At 35.3% G+C, this 27,639-nt stretch overlaps 1 protein-coding gene and 1 non-coding gene across 2 annotated transcripts in view; both read right to left on the bottom strand.

Moving 5' to 3' along the window:
• Nucleotides 1–1,805: 1,805 nt before the first annotated feature.
• KPNA4 (karyopherin subunit alpha 4) overlaps nt 1,806–27,639 on the bottom strand; it is a 62,281-nt gene continuing 36,447 nt past the window's right edge. The window contains exons 8-17 of the mRNA XM_027542370.1: nt 26,848–26,934; nt 25,125–25,294; nt 24,975–25,019; nt 22,192–22,323; nt 18,687–18,815; nt 15,514–15,618; nt 12,564–12,635; nt 8,341–8,503; nt 5,280–5,374; nt 1,806–3,897 (exon numbers count right to left, since the gene is read on the bottom strand). Of these exons, the coding sequence (XP_027398171.1) occupies nt 3,799–3,897; nt 5,280–5,374; nt 8,341–8,503; nt 12,564–12,635; nt 15,514–15,618; nt 18,687–18,815; nt 22,192–22,323; nt 24,975–25,019; nt 25,125–25,294; nt 26,848–26,934 (1,097 nt within the window). The 3' untranslated portion in view covers nt 1,806–3,798. The remainder of the gene's footprint in view (nt 3,898–5,279; nt 5,375–8,340; nt 8,504–12,563; nt 12,636–15,513; nt 15,619–18,686; nt 18,816–22,191; nt 22,324–24,974; nt 25,020–25,124; nt 25,295–26,847; nt 26,935–27,639) is intronic.
• On the bottom strand, nt 18,146–18,468 carry LOC113899737. The gene has a single exon (XR_003512975.1).

Here is a 27,639-nt window from a genome sequence, read left to right as displayed (position 1 = left end):
AAGGGATTAGCTACACAGTATTTACAGTGTACTTAACAATTATTTACGTAGCAGTTATACTGTATTAGGTATTACAAGTAATCTAGAGACAGCTGATTTAAAGTACAGTTGACCTTGAAGTACGTATTTAGTGGGGAAAAAAGGCATGTAAGTGGGCCTGCAAAGTCCATGGTGTTCAAAGTGTCAACTGTAATTTCAAAACTCACAGACAAGCTTCTGTAAAATTAGTGTGTCATTTCTCAAACTACAATAAAAAATGCTGCATAAATGCTTTTTTGCATTGGCTCACAAATTTAAATGAGTTTTGCAGCAGTAATTGAAAGCATAGCTCCCTATTTTAAGAGTTGAGATCTGGGTCTTATCTAGCCCTTAGTAGTAGTTGTGACCTTGGTCAAGTCACCTCTTGGCAAGTCCATCATCTGAAAGGCAGGACTCGGACAGATCATATCTTGAAATTCAGACTCCCACAGAGCTCCCAACTGTATGTATATGTATTCTGGAAGGAAGCTCGGGCAGTTTTCATTAGATTCTCACAGGGGACCTTCATCCAAAAATAAGCTTGTGATATGTTAGGTGATCACATCTAAATTGCTCCAGCTCTAAATGCTAGTTATTTCTTTGTGGTACAGGAACTCTTAAGGTGGCTTCCAAGATTCCCTGATATACATACCCTTTATAATTCCATTTACTCAAGTGTTGACAGGATTATTTGAGCATGATGGATATCACTCTGTGACTAGGCCAAACAGTAGGCTTCCCAGGTGGCGCCAGTGGTAAAGAATCCACATGCCAATGCAAAACACTTGAGAGATGTGGGTTCGATCCCTGGATCAGGAAGATTCCCCTGGAGGAGGGCATGGCAACCTACTGCAGTATTCATGCTTGGATAGAGGAACCTGGTGGGCTATTGCCTACAGGGTCACAAAGAGTTGGGGGCAACTTGGTACGCACGCATAGGGTAAAGAGGAAGGGATAGTGCAGGTATAATAATGTACTCATCAGTTTGGCTTTGGGTCAATTAAAAGGGAGATAATAAGGGGTAGGCCTGATTTAATCAGGTGAGCCCCTTTAAACGACAGTTTAGGTTCTTCTCTGAGATCAGCTTCTTCTGCAGGCCTTGACTAATCAAGCTGATATGAGTCCAGCACTCGTAAGAAAATTACTCTATAAAATCATTTGGCCTACTATAACCTCACTGGCTTACTTTTAACCAGGTTTTTGTACACTAAGAAACAAGATTTATGCAGAGCACTGTTATGTTACTTCTGGTAACTTATGCCATTTGTAAAATCATACTTTGTGTGCACTCTATCATTTGCAGCCATATGCTGAAGTAATAGAAATACTTAAAATATATTTCAGGTTGTCTCTCTCAGTCCACTTTGGCTGAAGGAGTGAAGGTAGGTCAGAATCTTGGTTTGGACAGGGAAGAAGCAGAAGCACAGATGGCATCAGCTGAACAAATTCAGTAAGTTGGAATATTAATACATCTATAGTGAAATTAGGACTTCCCTGGTGGCTCAGACAGTAAAGCATCTGTCTACAATGCGGGAGACCCGGGTTCGAGCCCTGGGTTGGGAAGATCCCCTGGAGAAGGAAATGGCAATCCACTCCAGTACTATTGCCTGGAAAATCCCGTGGACAGAGGAGCCTGGTAGGCTACAGTCTATGGGGTCACAAAGAGTCGGACACGACTGAGCGACTTCACTTTCACTTTCATACTGAAATTAAAGAATTTAAGAAACTTCTTTTGTAATGTTGGGTCAATGTTAAAAGCTTATGAAAGACAAGCAAACACAAGCCACTGAGTTGTACTCTAACTTTACATTAATATATATATAAAAAATGCACACAGCACACACACATGCCCCATGTAAAACATTGCTTTGAGTTTTAATGTTTATTTCCCCAAGATAGCCTAGCCTGCACTCTACTTGGATAAATTTTACAAGCTAGTTTTCTGCTGCTTCTAGTTTTAAACTTTAACCATGTTTTTGATGACAAGGAATGCTGCAAAAATACTCTAGTTCAACAAAGAGTTATGATCACAAAATAATTTTTATCCATTCTACAGTGTTTCAGAATTACCAGTTGATTTTTAAACACAAAGTAGATATAGATGCTAATGGTGGCTAATCTGGTATGTTTCTTATAGCAAACTGTTGTTCATGCAACACTTGTGCTCAAAGGGGAAGGCACAGGATTTCCTACAATGAGCCACCTTATAAAGAGTTCTTTTTGTACAAATTAATTTATGTCACATTTAATTTAGTGTGCATAACCTCAAAACTGAGGTATTATTCCAATTTATAAAAACCACTTGCATAACTTTTATGCAAGTTTTAAAAATACAAAGTTTTCTCCCTAAAGTGGCTCAAAATAGATTGTTCATGGCTGCCTACATCTAAGATAAAAAGATTCTAAAACAATTGAACAGATTAGGCATATTATTAAAGGTGTTCAAACCATTACTTGATTTGTACATCTATTCAAACCTCTTCATCGGTCTTTATTCAGCAGTACATATGCACCAAATTCCATTTTAGAAGTTTCCATATCATTTTCATAGAAAACAAAGTTTGAAAACAAGTAACATTTAAACACAGCACGGTATTCTACCACAACTGAAACTTTTTTCTTCTTCTTCTTTACAGGACTCAACAAAATCTAAAAATGAACTAGGCTGTAGATTTACCTCATGCAAAGATCTTTATGTTATCTCTGAAAATGAAAAGGATGGCTTTTAAAAGCACATTTTACTGTTTTATACTATAATGGCAACTTGTGTACTGCAACACAGTCTATTTTGAGGGAAATTTATGATTTTTTTTTCATGCAAAAATCTACACAAATTAGTTTTGATGATATGGAAAGCTTTTCATAGCATCAAACATTCATCTGGTGCAAATGCACAGGGAAACCTTCCTGAAAGTTTTCTGACTTGAGAAGCAACTAAAAAGCCATACTAGGTAAAGTAAATAAAAACTAAAAACAAAACAAAAAACTCCCACAAAAAAAAAAAAACCTAAAAAAAAAAAAAAAAAGGAGGGGGTGGGAACAGGGAGGAAGGGAAATAGAAAACACAGGCTGCAGAGTACACCAATGTCTGCTGCTGAACTGGTCTTTGTTTTCATGTCCAGTGTACAGTAACACTTATGATCTCACTCTGATGATTTTACTAGGTTTGTTATCAGCCCCCTGAAGGCAAATCAAGCTTGCATGCGTTCACATACAGCACCACAACCATACTCTCGTACACAGTCACTCCAGGACTAGGAGTCTGCTTCGTGAATGAAGAGCCCTAGATTTGAAAGATGAACCTGGCTCTCCATCACTGAGCCAGACATTCATTCAACACTGTCCACTCACACACTGCTTCATAGCAAGGCCTGGGCTCGTTTTCCTTTGACTTTTATGGGCATCCTATTCTCTTTCATGCTTACAAGGCTTGAAGATGACAGTACTGCACTTTCCCCTCAATTGATACAAAGTCATTGTTCCTTCTCAGGCACTGAAGATCTGTGACCTGTAGCCCTTTTTACTTTGAACAACCTAAATAAGCATCCATGTAGAGTTTTCATTACATTTTGCCACTCATTCTCACTCGCACCCACTCGCCATCTTGACCTCATTTGGGCATTTTCTGTGATTCCAAATGAAATCTTCACATTTTCTTTCCCGATTTAATGCAGCAGCAGATCCCATGAGCCAAGCTTGATGGATCAAACCTTTTTATATATATGTATATATATATATATATCCCAGTGCTGCATTGTACCTAACTTCCACAACATCTTTCTAGAACTGGAACCCTTCTGTTGGTACATTGGCAGATGAATTGAAACCAAATGTTCCACCTTGTATTGCCTCTGGAACAAGGCTAGGGTCTTCATCAATCTAAAGGGGAGGGGAAAAAAAGAAGGTGATGGTTAGTTTTAAATTATAAAACATAGAATTGTAGTTAACACTTCCATTTAAAAAGTATGAGAGATTATGGGTGGCCAACACTGTCCTACCATCCCTTGAGAACCCTGAAAACACTTCATAAAGGTTTTTTTCTTAAGGGATGCCAAAAGAGAAGAAACTGAAGAGAATATGCAAAATGGATATCTTCTGAAAGAATGAAAGAGATTGGAGATGGGACTATGTCTCAAATTCAGACAGTATACTCATTCTAATGCTACCACTTTTGGAGGCTAAGTGTATTCTTCGGTTAATATTTTAATAGCAACTGGAGACAACTTTTGAGCTTAAAGTGTAACATAATAGCCCTATTAAAATGGATAACTGATATTCTTTCTATATGCTTTATATCTAACAGTTGAAATACCACAAAATTATGTGCCTATGGTATAGTTCCTATAAAGAGGCACATCATCTTTATTATTATTTTCACAATGTAACAGAGTAAGCAAGACTTGCATGTTGAAGTATTAAAAATCATTAAGGCTTTGTGTATACCTAATTATCAATTAGGACTTCTAAAAATATCCAACTTTAATACATGATAAAAGCTACTTTTAAAAAAGTATGCTTTTTAACAAATATTATATTCTAAATAGGACTTAGCTTGATAATCTGTAGGTATAAATAGTCTAATTCTTTTTTAGTATTGTCCTTCTCAAGTTAATCTACAAACCATATATACTTAACAAAATATTTAATAATATTCCATTTTCTTTTTTAAAAAGTTGAGAAACTTAATCAAGAAATCTACTGCTGGCTATATCTGATCACTATAATTTTAGATTTAACATTCCCAAAGAGATAATACTAAAAATAATTCTTTAATTTCAACTACCATATACTGACAATCTGAAAACATTCTTCTATAGTATACGTTATATAGTAACTTACATTTCTTGATAATTTTTTTCCACTGTATCTATTTATCTTCATATTTGTTTTTGGTCACCAACTAAAATTAATGGTGGCAATATATTCAAATACAGATTAATTATTGTCATAATGGATTTATTATAGGATATACTAGCTTCACTATTTTGTTTATAAACACATTAGGCTATTAGCAATATAAAATATAGAGACATCAAGGGAAAATAAAGCCTAATTTATTCACTCTCAAAAAATTCTCTTCTGTTTTTGCCATTTGAGCTAATACTACTTTTTAATACCCCAAAGGACTTTAAAAAACTGAAATATTATGTATCTATTTCAATTCCATTCTCTAAAATGCATACATATATGTCCTAGCTTAAATTTCATCCAGACTTATGCTTATTAAGTAAAACTAAGAAAATGATAAGATTATTAAATACATCATCTGAAGAGAAGAACTGATCAATGATCTCATAGGCCAATTTGTAGATGTCTTCATTTTCATGATTTTGAAGCTGTTCAATTTTCTCCAGTCCTATAAGAGATTTTATGAAGTGAAATAATAATAATATTAAAACAACAACAACAACACAGCAGCAGAAAGTGTTACAATAATCTTGGGAACACATAAATTCAATTTTGGGGTATCTATTCTAAAGGTGAATCTTAAAAACAGTAAGGATTTTTTCACAAAGATATAGCGTATTTATCTTAAAAAATTATCTGAGGGACCTCTCTGGCAGTCCAGTAGTCAAAACTCCACACTTCCAATGCAAGGAGCTCTGATTCAATTTCTGGTCAGGGAACTAAAATCCTATATGCCATGTGGCACACTGCAGCAAAAAAAAAACAAACAAAAAACAAAAAACCCAAATACTTGAGTGTTTAACTACATATAAATTAAGCAATGGGATATCTATCTATTCAGAAGAAAATTATATATCATACATCAGTGTTTGTAAGGAGTAATAGTATGTAAAATTACTCTGTTAAAAGCTGGGAAATCCCTGGTGGTGTAGTGGTTAGGACTCTGGGCTTTCACTGTCATGTGGCTCGGTTTCAATCCTGGTTGAAACTGAGGATCCCGTGAGCCATGTTTAAAGAAAAAAACCAAAAACACCCCAAAACAAACAGTAAAACCCAAAGGTGCAAGAAAAGTAAAAGAAGTTAAAAGCAAGTTCTTTCTATTTAGTAGCATTTGCCAAATTTTTCTAGTGAGCATCTAAGAAAAAACTTTTAAATACTCATGATTAACAAATATGAATGTTAAGACAGCTATTAAGTACAATGAAAAATGATTATGATCAACAACAGTATTTCAGGGGAAAGAGGATTTTCCCCTGTAAATACTAACAAATGTATTAAATCAAAAGCAAAATATGTAAACAACCTATTGATATAAAAATTGAATACTGTTTTGCTTTGTAGTGGTTTAGTCACTAAGTCATGTCTGATTCTTGCAACCCCACGGACTGTAGTCCACCAGGCTTCTCTGTCCATGGGATTCTCCAGGCAAGAATACTGGAGTGGGTTGCCATTCCCTTCTCCAGGAGATCTTCCTGACCCAAGGATCGAACCCTTGCCTCCTGCAGGTGGTCTCCTACATTGCAGGCGGATTCTTTACCAACTGAGCCACCAAGGAAGCCTAACAGGAGTAATAATTAATTTTAAAATCTCTGAATTAAAGTGAAATTGCCCTTTTATGAGTATTTGTCCTCTATTTCTTAAGCGGAGGAAATTGCTTTAGGCATATTTCTCACTTTACACACTCTCCTTATGGGGCCTTTTCACGAAAAGGCTTAACTCCTATTTACATATAGGTTGAGGACTTCTCCTCATCTATGGATTCATTTTTCTGAGCGTCAGATGCTTAAAACTTTAAACCTGCTTGATAATTCCATGAGGACACTTTATAGGTACCAAAGTTCAAGCTGTACAAACACAATGTTATCTGCCATTCTTCATTTACACTGTTTATTCTACTGTATTCTTACTGGTGATAATCAACAACAGTTTGAAATCTGTGAGAAAGACTAATTATTAAAGTTCCCCTTTCCCTCAACTCTATAACAGAATCTCAAAAACCTCAAAGCCTATCCTATCCATTTTTTGAATCCTGTCATCTCCCCCTCGTCTCTATTATCACTGCCTTCATTTATTGTGGTGTGATCGCTATACACTTTCCTAGGTGGTTTCCTGCCAGTCTCTACCAGGGTTCCATTCCCCTCATATCCATGTTCCATTAAACATATCAATTCCCTTGGTAAAATCTTCCAATGACTTGTTGTACCCTATGGCAGAGAATCCTTTGGGAAATTTGTAAGCTAGGCTTTACTTCCAGTGAAATAGGCAATGCTCAAGATCTATATTTTTATATTAATATAGAAAATAAAATTTTAATTATTAAAAGGTTTATATGGTAAAAGAAAAAAATACACAAGTAGGAAAAAATTTTTTAACTATTCCTTTTAAATTTCAAATTTTTTAAGTTTTAAATTTTTTCTGGAACTCACTTTCTAATTATAATTAGTTACCTAACAGTATTTCCCGTTTCCTGTTCCCAATTTGATAGTTACAAATTTTGTTGTTGTTGTTCTGTCATTTTGTGTGCTGCGTATCACTTAAGTAACTTTAAAAACACTTCCTATTAATTTTCAAGTCACCAAATTCTACTAAATAAGTTGAAGATACTTGTTCTCCTATTCTTAGCTACCTGTCCTTTCACTTACTTCTCAACTTCTATCCGAAACAGCTTTACTTTTACGCTTACCTAGGTTGATAATATATTTTGTTCCACACCCACACGAGAAACTTCCATGTTCTGTCTAGATGTTCATCTTAAGAGCTGAAAGCTAAGGCATGTTGTGTACCTTCTTGGTGGTTCTGGTGCACTGCTAGATTTGGGAACCACCGCCTTAAAGTATCTGCTGTGCTACAAAGCTTCCAAGACTGTAGGGGCCTGATCAATGGCTAACTCTACAGTCTCATCTTCTGGCGTTTTCTATCTCATACTTTGTGATTTAGCAACACTGAACTACTTATAATTTGCTGAATGCTATTTCTCACCTCAGACGTTGCTCATGGTGTTATCTCTGCCTGGAACACCTTTCATCCCTTTTTACTTTCTTAATCCTTATTCATCTCTCAAATCTAGCTCAGGTTACTTCCTATTTCTTCCAGGACAAATTCGGTTTTTCACTTTGTTGCACATTTCTATTAGGGTAATCATTAAATCAGTTCATGTTTATCTCCATGATTGGACTACATGCCTTGAGGGCAAGGACTGTGTCTTGTTTATCACTGTCTTCCCAGTATCTTAGCACAGTGCCTGTTCAATATATGGCAGCAATTCAGTTACCTAAGAATATGCAGCAAGCTGAGCAGGACTGTACATATAGAATATAGTATTTAGACAGAAAAATATAGAAGTGTGCATTTGAAAATAAAAGTAGTTACAAAAAGAATATTAAAATGTGGAATAACAGCATATAATAAACTTACCTCCACATTCTTCTATAAGATTGGCTATGGTTTCTGCCTCATCTTCAGCCATTTTTAATATATTACTTAGTCCATCGAGTACTACTTGCACAACTTGTGCATCTTTTACAGTCAGCAAGTTGCAAAAAGGTGGGATAACATTTTGTTGGATTAGGTAGGCCACCTGAAGAACAAAAATACCATGATATAATAAATGTTCAGTGAATTTCTTTTGTGCACCCTGTTATCTCACTGGAATAATTCTGACTTTATAATCTTGAATTTGGAAATATGACCTCATTTCTCACATGTTAAGTTCAGTTTCAGTTCAGTTCAGTCGCTCAATCGTCTCCAACTCTTTGTGACCCCATGAATTGCAGCACGCCAGGCCTCCCTGTCCATCACCAACTCCTGGAGTTCACTCAAACTCATGTCCATCGAGTCAGTGATGCCATCTAGCCATCTCATCCTCTGCAGTCCCCTTCTCCTCCTGCCCCCAATCCCTCCCAGCATCAGAGTCTTTTCCAATGAGTCAACTCTTTGCATGAGGTGGCCAAAGTATCGGAGTTTCAGCTTTAGCATCAGTCCTTCCAAAGAACACCCAAGACTGATCTCCTTTAGAATGGACTCGTTGGATCTCCTTGCAGTCCCAGGGACTCTCAGGAGTCTTCTCCAACACCACAGTTCAAAAGCAGCAATTCTTCGGCACTCAGCTTTCTTCACAGTCCAACTTTCACACCCATACATGACCACTGGAAAAACCATAGTCTTGACTAGATGGACCTTTGTTGGCAAAGTAATGTCTCTGCTTTTGAATATGCTATCTAGGTTGGTCATAACTTTCCTTCCAAGGAGTAAGCGTCTTTTAATTTTATGGCTGCAGTCACCATCTGCAGTGATGTTGGAGCCCCAAAAATAAAGTCTGACACTGTTTCCACTGTTTCCCCATCTATTTCCCATGAAGTGATGGGACCAGATGCCATGATCTTCGTTTTCTGAATGTTGAGCTTTGAGCCAACTTTCTCACTCTCCTCTTTCACTTTCATCAAGAGGCTCTTTAGTTCCTCTTCACTTTCTGCCACAAGGGTGGTGTCATCTGCATATCTGAGGTTATTGATATTTCTCCCGGCAATCTTGATTCCAGCCTGTGCTTCTTCCAGTCCAGCATTTCTCGTGATGTACTCTGCATAGAAGTTAAATAAGCAGGGTAACAGTATACAGCCTTGACGTACTCCTTTTCCTATTTGGAACCAGTCTGTTGTATCATGTGCAGTTCTAACTGTTGCTTCCTGACTTGCATATAGGTTTCTCAAGAGGCAGGTCAGGTGGTCTGGTATTCCCATCTCTTGAAGAATTTTCCACAGTTTATTGTGATCCACACAGTCAAAGGCTTTGGCATAGTTAATAAAGCAGAAATATATGTTTTTCTGGAATTCTCTTGCTTTTTCAATGATCCGGCGGATGTTGGCAATTTGATCTCTGGTTCCTCTGCCTTTTCTAAAACCAGCTTGAACATCTGGAAGTTCACGGTTCACGTATTCCTGAAGCCTGGCTTGGAGAATTTTGAGCATTACTTTATTAGCGTGTGAGATGAGTGCAATTGTGCAGCAGTTTGAGCATTCTTTGGCATTGCCTTTCTTTGGGATTGGAATGAAAACTGACCTTTTCCAGTCCTGTGGCCACTGCTGAGTTTTCCAAATTTGCTCACATATTGAGTGCAGCACATTCACAGCTGCATTGTGAATGTGAAATAGCTGAACTGGAATTTCATCACCTCCATTAGCTTTGTTCATAGTGATGCTTTCTTTCTAAGGTCCACTTGACTTCACATTCCAGGATGTCTGGCTCTAGGTCAGTGATCACACCATCGTGATTATCTTGGTCGTGAAGATCTTTTTTGTACAGTTCTTCTGTGTATTCTTGCCATCTCTTCTTAATATCTTCTGCTTCTGTTAGGTACATACCATTTCTGTCCTTTATTGAGCCCATGTTTGCATGAAATGTTCCCTTGGTATCTCTAATTTTCTTGAAGAGATCTCTAGTCTTTCCCATTCTGTTGTTTTCCTCTATTTTTTTGCATGGATTGCTGAGGAAGGCTATCTCTCCTTGCTATTCTTTGGAACTCTGCATTCAGATGCTTATATCTTTCCTTTTCTCCTTTGCTTTTCGTTTCTCTTCTTTTCACAGCTATTTGTAAGGCCTCCCCAGAGAGCCATTTTGCTTTTTTGCATTTCTTTTCCTTGGGGATGGTCTTGATCTCTGTCTCCTGTACAATGTCACGAACCTCCGTCCATAGTTCATCAGGCACTCTATCTATCAGATCTAGGCCCTTAAATCTATTTCTTACTTCCACTGTATAATCATAAGGGATTTGATTTAGGTCATATCTGAATGGTCTAGTGATTTTCCCTACTTTCTTCAATTTAAGTCTGAATTTGGCAATAAGGAGTTTATGATCTGAGCCACAGTCAGCTCCCAGTCTTGTTTTTGCTGACTATATAGAGCTTCTCCATCTTTGGCTGTACAGAATATAATCAATCTGATTTTGGTGTTGACAATCTGGTGATATCTGTATGTAGTCTTCTCTTGTGTTGTTGGAAGAGGGTGTTTGCTATGACCAATGCATTTTCTTGGCAAAACTCTATTAGCCTTTGCCCTGCTTCATTCCGTATTCCAAGGCCAAATTTGCCTGTTACCCCAGGTGTTTCTTGACTTCCTAGTTTTGCATTCCAGTCCCCTATAATGAAAAGGACATCTTTTTGGGGTGTTAGTTCTAAAAGGTCTTGGAGGTCTTCATAGAACCGTTCAACTTCAGCTTCTTCAGCGTTACTGGTTGGGGCATAGACTTGGATTACTGTGATACTGAATGGTTGGCTTTGGAAATGAACAGAGATCATTCTGTCGTTTTTGAAATTGCATCCAAGTACTGCATTTCAGACTGTTTTGTTGATCATGATGGCTACTCCATTTCTTCTAAGGGATTCCTGCCACAGTAGTAGATATAATGGTCATCTGAGTTAAATTCACCCATTCCAGTCCATTTTAGTTCGCGATTCCTAGAATGTTGACGTTCACTCTTGCCATCTCCTATTTGACTACTTCTAATTTGCCTTGATTCATGGACTTAGCTAACATCCCAGCTTCCTATGCAATATTGCTCTTTACAGCATTAGACCTTGCTTCTATCACCAGTCTCATCGACAACTGGGTATTGTTTTTGCTTTGGCTCCATCCCTTCATTCTTTCTGGAGTTATTTCTCCACTGATCTCCAGTAGTATATTGGGCACCTACCGACCTGGGGAGTTCCTCTTTTGGTATCCTATCATTTAGCCTTTTCATACTGTTCATGGGGTTCTCAAGACAAGAATGCTGAAGTGGTTTGCTATTCCCTTCTCCAGTGGAATTCCCTTCTCCATGTTACGTTAGCCTACATTAACCTTTTCTTTTTATGCAGTACGTTTGTTTTTCACGAACTTAGAGAAAAAAACTGAAGTGAAAATGAAGGAATCAACCCATTTCATGTGACACATTTCTCTGCCATAAGGAGTACTTCCTTCAGAGAGCCTTTCTCCTTTAATATTAAATTATGAAGTCATTTAAGAGGCCAGGTAATTTTTTTTAAATTACAATTGTTCAGTGTGACAGCATCCTTTCTTTGCTTTAATATTTAGCACTGTCATATACCCGGCCACCTCTCAATCTGCTATTCCATAAAATCTGAAAATTTTCTATCATCTTTATATTAGTTATTGCCATGTAATATATTTATATTCTGCTCTATATTCATATTTGAGTGGATTCAGTCTATGGCTTATCTGTGACAATTATGTGCTCCAAATTTCCCCTTTTTACTTGTCTGTGAAACGTATCTGGGACTGGGACTTTCCTGGCAGTCTAGAGGTTAAGACTCTGTGCTGCCAAGGCAGCAGGCACGGGTGTACAGTCCCTGGTCCAGGAACTGGCATTAAAAAAACAAAAAAACATTAAAAAACAAAAACAATGCTGACAATAAGTGCTTCATCTTACCCTGGATTAGAAAAATTCTTGTAGGCCAAGAAGCTGGAAAGTGAACACTTCACATTTATGAAATATAACTAAAGGAATTCAAGGTGACACTTTTATATATCACAGGATGTCTATTATCTTGCTATTATCTTAAATTATGATTTACTGAAATACAAACCTTAGAATTATTAGTACTATTACTTATCAGTTTTGAGAAATACATAAGAGCTGAACTTACTTGATCCTTTCTTCCACTAATTGTTAAGTTACTTATGGCCCACGCAGCTTCTTTCTGAGTGCCAAAATCTCCCTACAAAAGCAAAGTAAAGGATATAAACTGCAATATAAGATAAACTGGAAAAGGTGTTTCCTGAAATGATTTTTCAACTGCATACTCCCCCTGGTTTTCTTCTAGCCTTTATGTATCCATATAATAAAAATAAGGCTTTGAACCCAATTTACCCTAAACAAATGGAGATTCTATTTTGTGAACTTTCCCAACAACAAACTGACTTGATATTGCTGTTCATAATATCAAATGAAGTCAATGATAAAATACAGGAAAATCAGTTAAAAAAATAAGGAAGTTACAATTTTACTTTAGTCAAAGAAATGTCAAGGTGAAATAAAGTATCTTTTTAAACACATAGTTTTAAAAATAAAAATACCCATGATTAATGAGACTGATAAAGACTACTCTTATAAAGGTTACTCTCATACAAATTAAAAAATAAATTTAAAAAGTCATATATTTAATAATCTCACCTTTGAGAGTTAACCAAGAAAATTTTAAAAACCACAATAGATTAATACTGAACACTGTAAATCAACCATACTTCAAAAAAAAAAAGCTGCAGTAGGACATCTACTTTTACTTATCAGATTGAGAAAACCCAAGTATCTGTCAGTAAGACTGGTAGGAGTGTAAAACAGTACACAACCTTACTTGCAATAAATGGGCATTATATAGCAAATTTATATCTATGTCTATTTGTGGATCCAGTGATCCTAAATGTAACCTGGCACGCGGAAAAAACCTTACATAGACATTTGCTTATATTTAAAGAAGAAACAATATTAGAATAACCCAAAAATTAAGGGAAAGAGTAGGGAAGAACAGACAGAGACAGAAGTTAGACCTTTGTGTATTACCTTGAAAACAAGGTACTTATTTTTCACTTGGAAACTATAAATGCTTTACATAACCAAAAACAAAATAAAAAAGGGAATTTTTTAGCAGTCCAATGGTTAGGTCTCCACACTCTCATTACTGAGGGTCTGAATGAGGAACTAAGAAACCATAATCCTCTTGGCATGCGCAAAAATAAAGAAAAATAAAACCCCAAAACTGAAGCAATTTCCCCAAATAAAAGAAAACACAGAAACAAAAAACTGTATATGAAGCTGGTGGCTTAACTACACATATAGAAATTATTTCAAGTGACATTATTTTTAAGTACATCATTGATGGAATATATCCTGAAGAAAAAAAATCCTCAAGGAAATCCCAAAAGTGGAGTAGTGATGTTATTAGCATCAATGTGGTCTTGTTATTTTGACAGATTTTATATTATATACCTCAATATATGTCAAGTAACTGTGTCTACAGAAAGATTTCCACCATAGACGAGATAAAAATACAAAATCAAATAAGTAAAAATAAAAAAGTTATCTTAGTGATATCTGATAGCTTTCTTTCATTCACAATTTGTTTTTATGAATTCTCATGTTTACAAAAATTACAATATGTATATCTTTCATTTTCTTAAAAAAAAACAAAAAAATTTACTTCCTATTTTATTCATTCAAGCCTAGATAGATATCATGACAATCTTGTAGCAATGATCATCCTTAGTATCTGAACTATGACCTTTAAATACCACTTGCTACAAAAAGGAAGCAAGACACCCTGAAAATAGTTAATTCTAGGTCTAGGTCAGAAAATATACCAAAAAAAAGCGCCCAAGAATCATGTCATATCCAAAAGGTAGGAAGCTCTCAACAAATACTCGGGTGATGTTAAAAAGACAGGCACCAAACTTAAAAGAGGTTCCCACTGGTCAGGGACAACCTGAGTGTCAGAAAGAATAACTACAAAGGACTGAAACTTTTAATAAAAATAGATGTATGTAAATCTGTAATTTCCTAATGACACTGAAAACTTCGCACTAGTCTCCTTTTGAGGTTGCTAGGGAACCATGTCATTCTAAAAACTGAATGATAATAAGCAGGAATCAAACATTTATCTTGCTTTTAATATATGAAATATATTTAAGAGTAAACAAACAGCTGATAAGGAAACGCTCTTTAATCTTCTTTACTGAAGAATCACGCCTAATACATAAAGAATGACACAATTACAAAGTCATCATTTTGCAGTTCCTAGTAAAATAAGAGATCTAGGTACTGCTCATCATGACTGCTTAAAAACCACTATGTGAAAGAATGATGAATAACATTATAATAATGGGTGGAACAGTCTGGTAACACTTGAGCTCACTTATCAATCTAAATTATCACTAAATGTAGGATAAACAGAATGTATCTCCCCATGTGAATCATTAGAGCATTAAATATTTTTCCCTAAAAACTGAACCCAATCTAGCAGTTTGTAAGAAACATGGAGGAAAAGAGGATAGAGATAACTTCTCTTTAATGAACAGATCAGTGTTCAGGAAAAAACCCGCATGCTGTGATTGTGACATTTTATTTTTTGATTGTGACATTTTAAATTGTGTCCTTCCCAAAAGTTAATGTAAGCATGTGATGACATGGCATATGACTAAATAGCACAATTACTTGCTGTTTGATCTTGGGCAGTTTATTTGTCTATACTAGAGTTTCTTCATCTGTCAAATGGGAATAATTCTTGACCTTATAGAGTTACAGCATTAAATAAGGTAATATATGTAAAGTGCATGGAACAATATTCAAGCATATGATTTTTAATAAATTCTAAGATAATGGTAATTTTTATAAAAGAATAAGAAAAAGGGCCAGTGGTTTCTAAAAAGAAATGTTTCATGTATATAAAAATTGCTTGTAAGTTTTAATATTAATACTACTTTACTGTACTACTCATGCCACTGTATCAATTCTAATTAAACAAAAAAATATATATACACACACAATTAGTTATATTAAGTTCTTCTCCTCTTACACAGATACTAACAAGATGACTTTCTTACCTTATCCAAAAGGTGTATTATCATTGGTACAAGATTGGCATCAATTACTGCCTGAACCTGCTGCTGATTTCCTGCAGTGATGTTAGAGAGGAACCACACTGCTTCCTGTAGAAAAAAACTCCTTTAATATTTCTTACTGAAAAATAAAATCTGCAGCTGAAGTAGGAAAAAGCATTCACTACCATGACCAAATGATTTTTACTATGGAATGAGTTTCATAATAAAAAATTTCAGCATCTGTATTTCCCTGTCCCCTTTTCTGTATTTTTCCTTGGACAAATTGCTAATGAAATAAACTAACCTTCTAAAAACTTCTTGAAAATGTTCCAAGCACTAAGACTATAAAGAAGCTTGGCTGAACAAATACTAAGAAATTGATGAACTGTAACAACCCAGCAGAGGTGATGGAATTCCAGTTGAGCTATTTCAAATCCTAAAAGATGATGCTGTGAAAGTGCTGCACTCGGTATGCCAGCAAATTTGGAAAATTCAGCAGCAGCCACAGGACTGGAAAAGGTCAGTTTTCAATATAATCCCAAAGAAAGGCAATGCCAAAGAATGCTCAAACTACCACGCAATTGCACTCATCTCACATGCTAGTAAAGTAATGCTCTAAATTCTCCAAGCCAGGCTTCAACAGTACGTGAACTGTGAACTTCCAGATGTTCAAGCTGGTTTTAGAAAAGGCAGAGGAACCAGAGATCAAATTGCCAACATCCGCCAGATCATCAAAAAAGCAAGAGAGTTCCAGAAAAAAACATCTATTTCTGCTTTATTGACTATGCCAAAGCCTTTGACTTTGTGCTGCTGCTGCTGCTAAGTCGCTTCAGTCGTGTCCAACTCTGTGCGACCCCATAGATGGCAGCCCACCAGGCTCCCCCGTCCCTGGGATTCTCCAGGCAAGAACACTGGAGTGGGTTGCCATTTCCTTCTCCAATGCATGAAAGTGAAAAGTGAAAGTGAAGTCGCTCAGTCATGTCCAACTCTTAGCGACCCCATGGACTGCAGCCCCCAGGCTCCTCTGTCCATGGGACTTTCTAGGCAAGAGTACTGGAGTGGGGTGCCATTGCCTTCTCCATTGACTGTGTGGATCAAAACAAACTGGAAAATTCTGAAAGAGATGGGAATACCAGACCACTTGACCTGCCTCCTGAGGAATCTGTATGCAGGTCAAAAAGCAACAGTTAGAACTGGACATGGAACAACAGACTGGTTCCAAATCGGGAAAGGAGTACATCAAGGCTGAATATTGTCACCCTGCTTATTTAACTTATATGCAGAGTACATCATGAGAAATGCTGGACTGGATGAAGCACAAGCTGGAATCAATATTGATGGGAGAAATATCAATAACCTCAGATACGCAGAAGATACCACCCTTAAGACAGAAAGTGAAGAAGAACTAAAGAGCCTCTTGATGAAAGTGAAAGAGGAGAGTGAAAAAGTTGGCTTAAAACTCAACGTTCAAAAAACTAAGATCATGGCATCTGGTCCCTGCACTTCATGGCAAGTAGCTGGGGAAACAGTGACAGACTTTGTTTTTTTGGGCTCTAAAATCACTGCAGGTGGTGAATGCAGCCATGAAATTAAAAGACACTTGCTCCTTAGAAGAAAAGCTATGACCAACCTAGACAGCATATTAAAAATCAGAGACATTACTTTGCTGACAAAGGTCTGTCTAGTCAAAGCTACGGTTTTTCCAGAAGTCATGTATGGATGTGAGAGTTGGACTATAAAGAAAGCTGAGCGCTGAAGAACTGATACTTTTGAACTGTGGTGTTGGAGAAGACTCTTGAGAGCCCCTTGGACTGCAAGGAGATCCAACCAGTTCATCCTAAAGGAAATCAATCCTGAATATTCATTGGAAGGACTGATGCTGAAGCTGGAACTTCAGTACTCTGGCCACCTGATGCAAAGAACTGACTAATTTGAAAAGACCCTGATGCTGGATTGAAGGCAGGAGAAAAAGGGGACAACAGACGATGAGATGGATGGATGGCATCACCGACTCAATGGACACGAGTTTGAGTAGGCTCCAGGAGTTGATGATGGACAGGGAGGCCTGGCATGCTACAGTTCATGGGGTCGTAAAGAGTCAGACACGACTGAGCGACTGAACTGAACTGAATACAAACACAAATTTTATTTATTCCCTCTTCTATTCTGATCAAGAGACCTAGCCAAAATGGATGAGTATCTCAATTATTCATGATGATGAAAACACACAAAAATGAAACAACGGATTGTTTTTGTACACTTATTTGTAATATTCATTCACTGCACCACCTCTCTCAAAGATAAAACAGAATCAGATGTTCAACGGCTTTACTGATCTACCTCAATGATCTTTTTATGCTACCCTTTATACCACAATGGTGCTACTGCTACCAAGAGGATTACAAATCGCTTTTCCTCATAGAAAATAAAAGCAACTTGAAAACACAGAAAGAAATGAGACAAAAAAAAAAAAAAAGAAATGAGACAAAATATCTGCCTAGTGTCCTATGTAGGATATTACTATAATTTATAAACTTAATAAATCTATTAAACATATCAATTTACTAAAGGAAACATTTTCTCTCTTTTAAAAAACTAGTAAACAAATTTTACTCCTAATGTGCAGAAGGCTCTTTTGGATCAGATCACAGGATCACGTTCAGTGAACCTGTCAGAGATTTTAAGGTGCTAGGCTACTAGGTGAGCTGCTCCTGGGCTATAATCATAGGCAATGTTGTAATCAACAACCCATGCACTTCTACAACAGCCTCAGATGCACTCCAGTATCAGCATCACCAGTCAGTGCCCCCTTTTCATAGCCTCCACAAGCACACACACATGCACACGCACATACACACACTATCAGTTAAAAAATATTAAACTTAAGATTACTTAGATATTAAAATTTTCTAATCATACAACATTTAACACCCAATTATCTCTATTTCATCATTTCCAGGAGAGCCAAGTTTGCACTGTTTGCAACTGGTTTATTGTAAAAATGGAAAATCATGTACCAGTCCATATCATAAAAAGTAAAATATCTTAGTTTCTCGTAATGTCTAAATGACAGCTTATATTAACAATAAATATTAAAGATACTCAACCATGTAATTTCATAAATGAAAATGACTTCTTCACATGCTATTTATTAAACAGTATTTAAAAATACTTACTTTATTAATTTTCTCTTTGGGATGTGTCAGAAGTGCAGGGAAGTGTGAAAGAGCATCACAGTTTAAAACTACTTGTGTTTGCTCATCAGTTCCAGTAACAATATTGCCTACAGCTCGAAGTGCTGCTGTCTGAAACATAAAAATATTTAATAAGATGATGGTGTTCTACAGGAATCACTCATTATACACAAAGGTGTATTAGGCAGGCTATGAGAAATATCTTCATTCATTCATGGCAATCTATATTTTTGAGCAAGTTGTGTCAGACACTGATTTAGAAACAGAGGAGTGAATAGGTCAGATACAACCTCAGTTCTTAGGGAGCCTCCATTACTGTAAGAGTAAATGGTCAATAAACAAGTAAGTATGAAGGATAACTTTAGATAATAATTATGACCATAAAGAAAATAAGATAATACAGAAGTTTTGTGTGAACACGTTTTCAGTTTTCTTGGGCATACACCTGGGTGTGGAATTTCTGGGTCATATAATAACTGTCTAACTTTTCCAGGTACTGTCAAATTACATTCCAAAGAGGCTATACCATTTTACATTCTTACCAGTAATGTACAAGGATCATATTTTCTTTACATTCTTGCCAACACATGTTACTGTCTTTTGGATTATAGCAATCCTGGTGCGTATAAAGTAGTACTTCACTGTGGCTTTGATTTACATTACCTTAGTGACTAATGATGTTGAACATCTTATGTGCTTACTGACCATCTGTATGTCTTCTTTGGAAAACATTACTTTTTAAAAACCATTTAGAATTGGGTTGCCATTTTTTGTTGAGTTTTAAGAGTTTTTTATGTATTCTAGACACAAATCCTATTTCATATATGATCTGTGAATATCCCCTTCCATTGTGTGGGTTGTCTCTTCACTTTCTTGATGGTCTCTTTAGAAGTTTTAAATTTTGGAAGTCTAATTTGGGGGGTGGGGGGGCATTTTTTCTTTGGCTTCTAACAGTGTCAAATCTAAGAAACTACTGCCTAATTCAAGGTTATGAAGATTTATGCCTTGTAAGAGGTTTATATTTCCAGATATTTCATAATATCTGTTTTCATTTAATAATAGCTGTGATTCATTTTTGAGTTTATTTTTTAAAAATATAGTGTGAAATAGGGATCCAATTTCATTCCTTTATATATATGGATATCCAGTAGCCTCAGAACCACTTGTTGAAAAGACTGTTTTTGCTCACTGAATTTTCTTGGCACCCTTGTTGAAAATCAATTGATCACAAATATATGAGTTTCTTTCTGGACTCTTGATTCTATTTCATTGATCTGTATGTCTATCCTTATACTAGAATCACAATTTTGTTTTCTCTAGCTTTGTAGTCAGGTTTTAAGTGAGAAGTCCCCAAACTTGACTCCTTTTTCAAGACTGTTTTGGCTATTTCTGGGTCCACTGTATTTTCAATATCGATTTTAACAAGAACTGCATTTAATCTGTAGATAATTTGGGGGACCATTACCACCCTAATACTGAATCTTTCAATCCACAAACATAGGTATCTTTCTACTTATTTAGGTCTTATTTAATTTCTTTCAAAAATGTTTTGTAGTGAGCCAGTTTCTTCAACTGGAGAATGCACTGGCGACCCACTCCAGTACTCTTGCCTGGAAAATCCCGTGGATGGAGGAGCCTGGTGGGCTGCAGTCCATGGGGTCGCGAAGAGTCGAACGCGACTGAGCGACTTCACTTTCCCTTTTCACTTTCATGCATTGGAGAAGGAAATGGCAACCCACTCCAGTGTTCTTGCCTGGAGAATCCCAGGGACGGGGGAGCCTGGTGGGCTGCCATCTATGGGGTCGCACAGAGTTGGACACGACTGACGTGACTTAGCAGCTTAGCAGCAGTTTCTTCAACAAATAAATTTAATAAGGGAAAGAATAAAGGAAGAGTAACAGAAACGTAAGGGCATGGCTACTAAATGTAATGTGCTGACCTTGTTTGAAGACCTACTGATTTGGTCAAGTTGTGGGAAAAAAAAGAGGCAAAAAGTAAAATTCAGATACTGATTGGATTTGAATGATTATTTCTAAAGTGCTCTTAACAGTACTGTGAATGTTAAAAAATAGGCTTACTTCTTACAGATGCAAGCTGGATGAAGTTATACAATATCTGGGATTTGTGTCAAAGTAATCTGGAGGGGAAGTAGAAATATACAGGAAACCTACATAGTTCATTACATTAGTCTTTCTACATGTCAAATTTATGGCATGAAAAATTAAAAAAATTTTACAAAATCTGTATTAGTAATCAGGTAAGGTATAGAACATTAAATTTCTCTGAGAGCTGGCTAAAGTAAAAGTCTAAGCGCTATTTTCTCAAAGTCCAGTATTAAAAGTGAAGATGCATTCAGAAAAAAAAACAAAAAGCAAACCAAAAACCTATACCAAGACATAAATACCACATTTAAGAAATGCAAACCTCATGATAAGAATTTAGTAGGAATATTTAAAATAGACTACAAATACCCCTAAATGACAAAGTATTCTATTAATCAATTATTTGTGAATTTAGCTAAGTGTTCCTTCTTTTCTTTAAAGTGCTTTAAATTTTAGAGATGGGTTTTCATTTTGATAGCATATGAAGAGCTTTTTAAAGCCCAGATTTCAAGGAAATATAGCAGATTTATTGAAACAAATTCTAAAAGTTGGGCAAGGGAAACCAATTTTTTTCTTTAAGCTTCACACACCTGATTTTATCATCTGGCCAAAGTTGATAAAGTGAATCTGGTTAACAGTTTTCCTTATGCTATTATTGTAGTTTATAGGTTCTTTGTCATTCTATGATTAAAGCACCCTATTTACCTCTGAAGGACAGGGAGATCTTGCTGCACCTCCCTTTACCACCGTTGTTTGACAGTTATTGCTTAAAACTGTGTGAACGTCTCACCTTCTCTTTATTAGCTTTTTCTAGATGCAGGTTATTTGGGATATTTCTATGGAAGGATTTTAAAATAATACAATAAAACAAAAATCAAAGAAAACGATTTTACATAACTGGAAGAATACAAGTTAGGAAGCCCCTAAGCAGCACATTTCAGTACAGAGCCTTTATCACAGTGCCAGTGACACTGAGCATTAACTAAACTTGCCAGGTGCAGTGAAGAAGAGTAAAAAAGGACAGCTGTAGGGGAAAAAAAGAGTAGGAGAGTAAAAGAAGAAAAACAGGGAAAGTAGGAAACATAAAATCATCAATACTTGTTTCAGATGCTACCCAAGTTGCTTTAAGAACTGCCCTGCTCTACGTTAGAGATCAGTAATTTACAAAGAAGTCAACTTGGCTTTTTTTTCTGAAGGAAAAGGGATATTCTTGTAGTAATCATATCTCATTGTCTCCTTCTTTAAAATGGGGATATAATAATTCACTCTTTTCCATCACAGATATATTATTATTAGACTAAAAAATACTTTAAACTATTGATATTATCCATATTCGAATGTCATGTTTAAAGCAGATAGTAGCATGTTATTAATATAAAACTCACCTGCACTTTAACTTCCTGGTGGCTGAGAAGAGGAACCAAATGAGGGACTATTCCAGAGTCTATTACCATCTGTATCTGTTCGTTGCCAGCATCAGTAAGGTAAGAGAGGGCCCAGACTGTATCTACCAATATCTAATGAATAAAAACAATTAAAATAATCCTTGAATATTTTCTCATTTCAAAAAATGTTAACCATATGGACTAACCTCTGATTGTTCTACCATCTTCTTTCTTGTTTGCTCTCACTTAAAATCACTGGAATGTTAGCCTTCTCTATTATACTAAGCACCGTCAACTATGAATGTCTGTATCAAGTATGTTCATGTTCCAGTCATAGTTAGGATATTTAGGTTAATTATGATCCCAATCACTGATAGCCACTCCTCAATCACAAAGATACAAATATACTATGTAGCACATAAAATATGAGAAAAAGACATTCTCTTTCCCAATGCTCAGATGGAGGGATAATAGGCCCAAGGACACTGTGATAAATGTATACAGTTGGAAAGAGTATATGTATCCAACATTATATGTATATGTATCCACCTTAAAAATATCTGGGGTAGGTGAATATACTCAAGGTGTTCTCACATCAGTACCACGTTGGCTGGTCTAAAGCCAACACTCCAGTATTAGGGTTATAGTACTTTCATCTTTTCCAACCAGTTTGCTTTACTTTGTAAAACCAGAGGCAATTTCCCAGAAGTCTCCCACAGCTACAGATAAAGACATTAAAAGTAACCACAGTCAGCCTATGAGATCTATAATCAAAAAACATGTTCTAGTTTAAAAAAACAAAACAATGAACCAACCAACCAAACTATAATTTACATCAGCTGCCAAAACTACTTTTTTAAAAAAGCTCATGTAATTAACTTATTATGATTATATTTCAAAGTACAAAAGGCCACTGTGTTTCATCTTTGTATGTTAAGTCCTAATTAGAAGTTATGGCAAAACAAAGTATGAAAAACAACTGTTAAGCTGCTAAATAATGCAATTATTGACAAAGATACAGTAATAAATAATTATGTTTGAAACTTTACTTTCAAAGCCTTTCTAGAATATGAACTCTATGAACCTTTACATTCTAAATCAATGGTATATTTATAACATCCAAGAAGCCCCCAGAAGAAAACAGCACTTTGTCATTTTTCCTTTCAGAAATTCAAGAAAGAACTATGGATATTTTTTAATGTAAAAAGAAGACATTGAATGAAAAAATTCACACACATAAGGAAGTATCAAAACAAGTGAGACAACTAAATTTCAACTCACAAAAGTAACTTCATATGCACTTTTTGTGTCAGCAAAGTTAAGTCTATGGATAAGTTTACTAATTACAACTCTCGTGTAATTTCAATATTTCACTTATGGTTTGTGGAAACAGTTTCGTTATTTTAGTTATTTTTACTTCTTTGATGGCCTGATTTAAGAACTTGCTCCTAAGTGTTAACCAAAGAAGATTTTAATTTTAGTAAACATTATTATTTAGCAAACAATATTACTAATGCTAGTAAAAAAAAGAACAATGCGAACTGGTTTAGGAAATTCAAGATAACATCAAGAGTAAGAAAAATGGAGTTACAATCTCAAATGGATTGGGGTAAACAAGTGGAAAGAACACAATACAGCTCTGAAAATAAGGTCAACCAAGATATCTGGTTTTTCCAGTAGACTTACAAACTTTGAGATTAATCTTTCTTGGAAATCTTTTAAAATAAAATATGAAAAATTTGACTATAAGAAGCCAAAACCAAAATTTGCTTACGTGTGTTTTCTATTTGCTTTTAAAGAGCTTAGACTATTTGGAGCTATTAAAAATATCTTTAGAGCAAAGATCATGTTCCTCTATGAATGTCAAACACATGATATAATTCTAACTTAACGTAGTATAATTTGAAGTTTAAGTTGTTCCATATCTTTAGAGAGATCTTGGTAAAAAGGTATTACTACCTAAGAAACTGAAGAAATGAAGCAGTTTGTCACACACTGATCATACCAAACTGTGTTTTTAAAAACTACATGTTTCTGATGGTTGCTATGCATTTTGTTCATGTGATTTCCTTTTACCCATAACATTTCTAGCTCCTCTAACACAGGAAGGCTAGACTGACTTTATAAGCAGTTAGATCTGTTTCCTACTCATTCATTCTTCCTGAGTTGCTTTTTCCATTGCTGTGTTAGAAAGAATGAGTAGGATATATTTATTATGTTTAAAATCTAGTTTGCACTGATTTTTTTTCCCCTGTTGTTTGGATACTCAAGAATTATCTTTATACCAAGTGAGGCCATTAGCAAAGTCACTATAAATGAATTAACAGAGTAATAATGAAATTAAAGAGCAACTGACGTTTATGGTCTGGTGTAAGAATGGTACATGAATGCAAATGCACGCATAAAGGCACACACACTTTTTTTACCTTTCAAAAAATAATACCACTAGGCATATGTGTTCTCTCACGGGCCAGCTGTCAGAATGAGCTTCCATAAAAAGATTATGAACAGTCAAAGCTATAATCTTAGTGAGAGCTTACTAACTGGCAACTTTAACAACTTCTAATGTCAGTTTTCGCAAAAAAAAATACATAATATATGCACACACATTACTGCCCAGACCAAAATAAAAGGCTTGATTTCACTTGAAATTTACATTTTGTGATATGGGTAAACACAGAGTAAATACAAAAATACCAAACTATGTATAACAGCTCTTGAACTAGGGTGAAGCCTTAAATATATATACACATAAAAATATATGATGGAAAGCATTTACTCACATTTACGTCTGTGTGGTGAATTAAAACACAAAGAGCTGGAAGAATCTAAAGAGGGAGAAATATATAGATTTTAAAATATACATAGATAAAAATATACACATAATAATATCTACTTTAGTTTTTTAAAAAAATACAAAAAACACTTGTTACCTCCTGAATGGTTTCCATTGGGGGTGGTGGGTCTTTGTGGCGACATAGGTTGACCATAACCCAAGTAACATTTCTTAAGAATGTTATAGGAATAGATGGACTTATGAAGGAAAGTAAAGGTTTCACAACTCCAAGACTTATGACATAATCTCTACACTGTGGCCCATCACCTGTAGGAAGGAAGATTTATTAATACAATAAGTAATTCAGAAAACATAAAGCACTGGGTTCAATATGCTGCTTATTGTACTTGAACCATATATTTTGATATATGCAGCAGTTTTAGACAATAATAACCTAGCTCACATTTTAGGTCTTTGAGCCAAGAGATGTAACATAAGGTACTAAGACTTCCTTTGCACATTATTCATGTATTCAGGTTTATATGCTGCTCACCTATAAAATGTTTTTATGGCATCTAAATGCCAGAAGCCTAAATAAGGTTTTCAAGTACTTTGTGAACAGAGAATTGTTGCTTTTTGTCTTCTCTCTCAATGGTACTCTAAAAAACCTTCATGTTATAAAAAGAAATATGGGAATACCATTACAGAGAAAAATATCTAGAATTTATACTGATGACCTGAACGTCAAAGCACAGAGAGTATATTAACTTTATATATTTAAACTATGTAAACTATGTCTACAGCATTTGAAGATAAAATATTTGTTCTTTTTGTATCCATTTATTATACAATGTCACTAGAATTAAAAACCAGAGATCAAGATGTGGTATTAAAAGTTATAAATCTAAAATTTGATATAAAGTAAGGGACTCTGGATATACAAACGATAGCATTCCTAACAGCAATATATTGTATGCCGAGAACAGTTCATAGGGAAACCTGCCCATTTGAAAACACACAACTGTGGGGCACTAACCATACTTCACCTTCCATCTTGGCCCCCAAAAGGGTAATAAAGAAGAGCTTTATCAGAGCAAGGCTGATTACTTCCATGCAAAAAAAAAAAAATCTGTGGCAAAAATAACTTTTAATATAATGGTACACAATACAGTTCAGACCCCAGATTTTTTCCATTCTCCAGCTTTTTGAATTTTTGAGTTTGCGTAAACTTAATGTTGTAGTTAAAAAACAAATTCCTGAAATACTGGAGCTGTCTTTAATTATTCTTCTTGCAATTATTTATCAGAGAAAACCAGAAAGGTATGGTAATCACGGTGGTCAACATTTAACAAGGCTGTCTATATGACAGTCATATAGACACCTGTATGACGATGACTTCATGATAATAGTGGACAACATTACTATATTTTACTGTACTAAAATCTATAAGAGATATAAAAATTTTCAACTTAAGATTCCTCTCAGAACTGCTATTGTAGAGAAAAAGTTTGGTTTAAGTTTTACCACCTCCTTTTTTCTTAATATTTCCTAGGACAGTTAAGAGAGTTGAGGAATAAAATGGACCTCACTGTAATGAAGGAGGATGAGGAAAATACCTAAATCATACACATATTTTGTAATTATTCAAATAACTAAGAGCTGACTATATACAAAGAGATATAATGGCATAAGCAACAAAATGTTCCTTCTGTTTACTATGTGTTTACACTTAAACAGCTGTAATTTCTGTAAAATAGTTCATAAACACTAGAACTGAAAACGGCAAGCTGCTTTTCCTTTTCAACTCCTAGTAGGCATTTGTACTACACAGTACATGATCACAACAACTGCTGGACTAGAATTATGAGTTTTAGACAAACCTATGATATTTCCCAGGGCCCACACTGCTTGCTCACAGACATTCTGATGAGGTGAATGGAGAAGCCTCAGGAAAAGTGGCACAGCATCTGAAGGAAGAAAACACATGCTATCATTTAAGTCTGAAGATATTATTATATATCAATTAGATTTTTTAAAAATTGAAAAAAAAAAAAAGTTGTCAATACTGTAAACTGAAAACTGAACTTCTTTGCTGAAATTCCAAAAGAAATGAGTCTATCAAAAAAATATACATATAGAAAATAAATTCTCATTAAATGATTTTCATTAGAATAACAGTAGTACAAAATTTCTGAGGAGCAGACAAAACTGTCACCATCAAAATGACAGCTTCAATATATAGACAAATATCAAATTAAGTGGATAAAACTTTATTCATAATTAAACCTGGATTTAAATTAAAAAAATTCCTTATAGAGTATTATCTTCAAATTTGAAGAAAAACTCTCCAATAATTAAAATAACTTTTGAATATAGAAATGTAAAATAGTATATCACATGGGTCTTTAACCTGGCCACATGAGACATTTTGAATCAGAAAATGCTTCTGTTACTTAACAACAAGGAAATACAGAGGGACATTTAACAGAAGAATACTGCACTGAATACATGATTCTTCCATTTCTTTTCCTTCTGATATTGTTTTGAAAAATGCTACTTTTAAGTACATAGAGATCAGTCAGGTATACTTAGGTGTGTGTTAGTCATTCAGTTGTGTCTGACTCTGTGTGACCCTATGAACTGTAGCCTGCCAGGCTCCTCTGTTCATAGAA

This window comes from Bos indicus x Bos taurus, chromosome 1 (assembly GCF_003369695.1).
Source record: "Bos indicus x Bos taurus breed Angus x Brahman F1 hybrid chromosome 1, Bos_hybrid_MaternalHap_v2.0, whole genome shotgun sequence".
In the NCBI taxonomy this organism is placed as follows: Eukaryota; Metazoa; Chordata; class Mammalia; order Artiodactyla; family Bovidae; genus Bos; species Bos indicus x Bos taurus.
This window is presented reverse-complemented; position numbering and strand designations above follow the sequence as displayed.